The sequence below is a fragment of the Convolutriloba macropyga genome, chromosome 6 (assembly GCF_964194025.1).
Source record: "Convolutriloba macropyga chromosome 6, txConMacr16.3, whole genome shotgun sequence".
NCBI classification, from domain to species: domain Eukaryota; kingdom Metazoa; phylum Xenacoelomorpha; order Acoela; family Convolutidae; genus Convolutriloba; species Convolutriloba macropyga.
Genome location: NC_134473.1, coordinates 73,431,655 through 73,438,406, shown reverse-complemented (window position 1 = coordinate 73,438,406; position 6,752 = coordinate 73,431,655). Strand labels below are relative to the sequence as shown.

The window sequence follows — 6,752 nt, the reverse complement described above, 5'->3', positions numbered from 1 at the left end:
TTATTCTTTTCTGTATATGTGGAGCAATTTTTTTCATGCCTTTAGAAACTAGCTGTTTCGATCAAAAATGTTTTTAGCACATTTCTTAAATTTAAGGAACTTAAAATGCACCAAAAAAACCGATACAGCATGTAAAACCGAAGTTGAAGTGAATTGCATTTTTAAAAGCAGCTTACCCCTAGTTCAGAACATCAAACAAAAACGACGTAAGAACTGGTCGGAATGTTTTGGTCTGTTCAACATAAAAAAATTGTCATAGTGTTTGGCATGGGAGGTAGGAAAGCTTCGACATGGTTAGTTTCTTAGATTGCGTACTTTCAGTTTGATACAGAAAAAAAATCGTCGGATTTTCAAAATTGTAATGTAGTCAAATATTATTTTTGTATTATATATTATTTTAAAAAACAAACTCCAATTGGAAAAGATGACTTTCATCAATAGCTCAATATTGAATTTAGCTTCTCAAATACAATTTTTTGTTTCTTTTTTGATAAATATTAATGCGGATTCAGTTCATTAAATCACACTATCCGAGCTTCTTCATATGATCATGAGAAACCAATTACATAAATTATTTTCTCATGGTTTTTTGTGTTTTATAATTGAACCTACCTAAGAATTCTTCCGTTTAAAACAAAAATACCGACCTTTTCCTACGTTTTAAAGGAAGCAAATCTTACGTTTTGAATCAAAAAATGCCGAACATTTCTCATTTTTAAATAGTGAGTATTAGTTTAAGCCTGATCACACGTTTTTGACCAAGAGTACCAACAATTTCATACACTTCAAAAATGAACATACAGACAATATCAAAAAATAGGGTTTTAGTCGTTTTTGTCTAACTAACCGAAGTTGTCTCAGGTTTCAGAACATTCGATAGCTTTTTCTTTCGTTTAAAAAATGATGATTGCTGTACTAGGAAAATTTTCTTGAGGTTTATCTCTTTGAGTTGGAAACTCAATAATAAAAACGAAGGTACATTGAATTAAATTAAAAGACAATTTACTTTTTTTTCCTATTTTTTCTTTGTTTCAAGATAATGTCAACAGGAACCTAAACCGATTAACAAAGTAGTCTTATTGAATTTGAGTTTTTTTCTACTATGCAAAAATTTGAAAATCTTTGTTTTAAACAATCCCAGAAGTGCCCGCCCTTTCCTCGTCGTGTCCTGGTTAGTCCTCGGGCAGAGCATGATCCGAATGCGCTGTAGCCTCTACGTTTTCTCTATCACCAATATTGACCTTCACACTCGCGTTACTAGCCGGCAACTCAGTACACATAAACGACCCAACGACCTCTATTTCGCCCGTTACTCGTGGAGTGTACTGAAATTTTATATAAGCTGTGTCTTTCGGCTTCACAGGATTCTTCAAATTGAACACTTTTTTGGCACGCATGTAGGGAGCGTCGACTTTGAAGACGGGTTTTGTAAGGTCGAAATCTTGCAAGTTGTGGTACTGAATTTTAAGGTCAATTGTCTGACCACTTTTATATGGTCCTGGGAACCGGTTCCTGTTATTTTAACCTGTACTGTAAACAATTATTACATACTTTTCAGCGATTACTTGATAAAATTCTGTAGCTTACTTAGATTGAATGTGTATAAACTCTAACCCGAGTGGAGAAGTCATCGGAAACAGATGCAAGAAATTTCAGGAAATTGTCCGGAAATTTTAGTTCTGGGAATCCAGTCATAATGGTATTTTCATCGTAATGACCGGAACTTGAGAAATGTGAAGAATGGCAAAAACATGTTAGATATGCAAGATAAAATGCGTTTGTGAATATTTATCTGCAGAGAACAGCTGCCTATCTGTTTGATTTGTAGGCATTGTTAATTATCTTGGCCGACAAAAAAGTTGTTGGAGCCATATTCTGTAAACTCAGAGTTCACAGAGTTGGTCATTGAATGCCAATATTTTTGTTGCACCTTTTCTTTTGCGGTCAGTTTTATGAATTATATCATTTCTCTTAACTGGGGATGAAAACTATGTATAAAATTAACCAACGTTTCTTTGCTCGCGATTTATTAAGTCCTTATATAATGTTTTGGAAATATGTTTGCTGTTGAAAAAGTGCTTTTCGCATTAAGTTTTTGCAACTTCCTTCCTGCAATTTGTTTTGAGGTGAGCTCTGTTTCGTCACCCACTAAGTTTAATAGTCAGGAGTTTACAAAGGGACACGATTTTCCCTATGTTCGCCTATTCACATTTTTCCCCAATTCATAAATGTTGATTTTACAAATATAGAAAAATGTTAACGTCTACATGTTAATCCACTTCAATCAAATAAATTAGTATCATTTGTGAAATTTTAAGAGTAATTCTGGATTCATGTGTGGATTTTCGTTTTTAATCGTAGAAAGACATAAATGGTCCCAACTTCTGTTCATAGGAACATTTTCATGCTGAGATCTCCAAAAATTCTGTCAATCTGTGTAAACATATTTGTTTATTTTCAAAACCGTTGATTTTATATGACTTCAGAATTTGTTCCTCTTTTGGACGTTTTAAAGAAAGCGATCTCTCGCAATGTGTTTTTATTTTTGTTTTCGCAAAAAAACTAGTTTTTTTCTTCTTTTTTTTATTTTAGGCTGTACGTTTCTTAAAATTTTTATCTCAGCTTTGGATGCAAAATCTGCCGATTTAAAAAAAATGTCACAGCCTTGAATGCAAAATCTGCCGATTTAAAAAAATGTCTCAGAAAAAACCATTTTACAAGGAAAAATGTCCGAAACCATAGCAAAAGTATCAATTTTGTTGGGTTATTAGGGCCAAGAATTGTTGGAGCAGTTCTAAAAACCAGCTGAAAAATACCGAATATTTTATGGTTGAAACTTGAAAACTGAGCGTCTGCATAATCATTTGATTTTTGGACTGGAAAGATCCAAAGCTGCAAAATAAATTTAACTAGCTCAAATTAATCAGACGACTTTACTCGGGTTTACTTTTCCAGCCGCAACAAGGATCATCATGCAAAACTAGGGAATTCATGATTGATCATAGCATGAGTCTTTTTTCGAGATAAAATACTATGAGATTTATTTTTGGAATTGATGATAACTGACAATGGACACAATATAGTCTCTTAAGACCTTACAAGTAATGTCTACGAGCAAAAACTAGCACACAAAAATTGCTATTACTATAGGACAATTTTGTTTAATGAAAGCTTGTTTAGTGTTAATATTTGCACATAAATCTTGATTTGTACTTCTGAAAATCTCCTAAAATTTCATTAAGGATCATTAAGTAAAAGATCATTTTCTGAAAGATATTTTAGTATTTTAGGAAGTCTTAACCTAAGTGAGTTGTCCATTTTCTTATTTTTACTGAACGATACATGAAATATATTTCTGATCCTCTTCGTCAATTACCCAGTTATTTCTTTTTTGCTAGTCATGTTCTTCAAAGTTTTGTTTTTATTGAGATTATTGCATGCTTTCATAGCAAGAAAAAGAAGATTTCTAATATATAGTTCATGCAGTTAAAATCTTATTATTTTAAAATAATTCTTTTGTTTCACTGCTGAAAAACATTAACCTAATTATTCTGTATATCAATACTAAATTCCAAAAAAATAATTGATTTTATTGATGAAAATTGAATGAAATCGGGCAATTTTATGTATAATCTTTGCATGATTACCAGGAAATCATAAAAACCTCGCATGAAACCAAGGAATTAATAACTGAATAAATTAATTATTTCGTATCTTATCGCATATCTTGCAACTTAGGGACAAACTTATCAAAAATGAATAGTTAATTAAGAAAATGGAAACAGCTCGCCCGTTCCTTTGGTTATGAATTCCAGTGTGGGTCTGTTTGAATCCAACTCAACTTGAAACTTCTCGGCAACTACGTCATTATTCGTCTCAACTCGACAAAAAACAGAAAAGACGAGAAAAGTGTTCTCTTTTGTAAAACCCTCGACGTGTTTTTGCGTAACTTCACCAGCATAACTATTGTCTTGTGGTAATTCGATCACTTTTTCCTCGTCAAAAATGTTTTTCAAAATTTTTCCGTGATAAGCGACAATATTGCAGAGAACTTTTAGATTTGTTTTCAAGTTTGCCGAAGTTTTGAATGTAATCTTATATGGTAGGCTTCTGTTCATGACAAAAGATTCAGGTAAATCGCTTTCGACCTTTATAGAATCTTCTCTCGCGGTAACTTCATCATAAATTGTAGGTCTTGAACCATGTGAAACAGCTAAAAACAGATAGAATTCAATTAGCCGGACCGAGGATATTATCCGACAATAACGGAGAAAACAGTGTAAAGAGTTTTAAAATACGACTTTATATTTCTTGGCTTATTAAAGGTGGAAAGAGTAAAAAATAAATATGTAATTTTAAAAGTTATATGTGGAAAAAAGTGAGATTTGTTACTTTTATAGTTTTTTTATTACGCTCTTGATACGGGAGGGATGGAGTAAGGGGTGAAGTGGAGAGGGGAGGGGAGTTCAAAATCTGGGAACCGCCCCTCCTACAATGAAAAATGTCTTTTTGCCAGATTCGAAAGATTACTTAGAAACTAGTAAACCTTAAGGCTCGAAGAAAGCTTACTATATTCCTGGTTATACCTGTTCGTCCCCTTATTGAGGACAGACAACAACGAGAAAGAACATTGAGAGGAAAAGTTGGTAATACGAAAATAAACATTACAGAAGAATCATAATTTTTTTCGAACATAAACTCTGGATGGTTTTTAAAGTTTTTTCTGATAGCTTACTAAATTCCTGGTTATACCTGTTCATCCCGTTTTTGAGGACAGACAAAAACGAAAAAGAACAACCAGAGGAAAAGATGGTAATACGAAAATAAACATTACAGAATAATCGTAATTTTTTCTAACATAAAGCTCTGGATGGTTTTTAAAGGTTTTTCTGAAAACTTACTAAATTCCTGTTTATACCTGTTCATCCCGTTTTTGAGGACAGACAAAAATGAAAAAGAACAATCAGAGGAAAAGATGGTAATACGAAAATAAACATTACAGAAGAATCGTAATTTTTCTTGAACATAAAGCTCTGGATGGTTTTTAAAATTTTTTCTGAAAGCTTACTAAGTTCATGATTATAACGGTTCATCCCGTTTTTGAGGACAGACAACAACGAAATAGAACAATCAGAGGAAAAGACGGTAATACGAAAATAAACATTACAGAAGAATCGTAATTTTTTTCGAACATAAACTCTGGATTGTTTTTAAAGTTTTTTCTGATAGCTTACTAAATTCCTGGTTATACCTGTTCATCCCGTTTTTGAGGACAGACAAAAACGAAAAAGAACAACCAGAGGAAAAGATGGTAATACGAAAATAAACATTACAGAATAATCGTAATTTTTTCTAACATAAAGCTCTGGATGGTTTTTAAAGGTTTTTCTGGAGGCTTACTAAATTCCTGGTTATACCTGTTCATCCCGTTTTTGAGGACAGACAAAAACGAAAAAGAACAATCAGAGGAAATGATTGTGATACGAAAATAAACATTACAGAAGAATCGTAATTTTTCTCGAACATAAAGCTCTGGATGGTTTTTAAAATTTTTTCTGAAAGCTTACTAAGTTCCTGGTTATAACTGTTCATCCCGTTTTTGAGGACAGACAACAACGAAATAGAACAATCAGAGGAAAAGATGGTAATACGAAAATAAACATTACAGAAGAATCGTAATTTTTCTCGAACATAAAGCTCTGGATGGTTTTTAAAATTTTTTTCTGAAAGCTTACTAAGTTCCTGGTTATACCTGTTCATCCCGTTTTTGAGGACAGACAAAAACGAAAAAGAACAACCAGAGGAAAAAATGGTAATACGAAAATAAACATTACAGAATAATCGTAATTTTTTCTAACATAAAGCTCTGGATGGTTTTCAAAGGTTTTTCTGAAAGCTTACTAAATTCCTGGTTATACCTGTTCATCCCGTTTTTGAGGACAGACAAAAACGAAAAAGAACAATCAGAGGAAAAGATGGTAATACGAATATAAACATTACAGAAGAATCGTAATTTTTCTCGAACATAAAGCTCTGGATGGTTTTTAAAATTTTTTCTGAAAGTTTACTAAGTTCCTGGTTATAACTGTTCATCCCGTTTTTGAGGACAGACAACAACGAAATAGAACAATCAGAGGAAAAGATAGTAATAAGAAAATAAACATTACAGAAGAATCGTAATTTTTTTCGAACATAAACTCTGGATGGTTTTTAAAGGTTTTTCTGAAAGCTTACTAAAATCCTGGTTATACCTGTTCATCCCGTTTTTGAGGACAGACAAAAATGAAAAAGAACAATCAGAGGAAAAGATGGTAATACGAGAATAAACATTACAGAAGAATCGTAATTTTTCTCGAACATAAAGCTCTGGATGGTTTTTAAAGTTTTTTCTGATAGCTTACTAAATTCCTGGTTATACCTGTTCATCCCGTTTTTGAGGACAGACAAAAACGAAAAAGAACAACCAGAGGAAAAGATGGTAATACGAAAATAAACATTACAGAATAATCGTAATTTTTTCTAACATAAAGCTCTGGATGGTTTTTAAAGGTTTTTCTGAAAGCTTACTAAATTCCTGGTTATACCTGTTCATCCCGTTTTTGAGGACAGACAAAAACGAAAAAGAACAATCAGAGGAAAAGATGGTAATACGAAAATAAACATTACAGAAGAATCGTAATTTTTCTCGAACATAAAGCTCTGGATGGTTTTTAAAATTTTTTCTGAAAGCTTACTAAGTTCCTGGTTATAAC

At 32.4% G+C, this 6,752-nt stretch overlaps 1 protein-coding gene across 1 annotated transcript in view; it reads right to left on the bottom strand.

The window, feature by feature from the left end:
* Nucleotides 1-3,767: 3,767 nt before the first annotated feature.
* LOC142341406 (protein-glutamine gamma-glutamyltransferase K-like) overlaps nucleotides 3,768-6,752 on the bottom strand; it is an 80,556-nt gene continuing 77,571 nt past the window's right edge. The window contains exon 8 of the mRNA XM_075392334.1: nucleotides 3,768-4,213. Coding sequence (XP_075248449.1) covers nucleotides 3,768-4,213 — 446 coding nt within the window. The remainder of the gene's footprint in view (nucleotides 4,214-6,752) is intronic.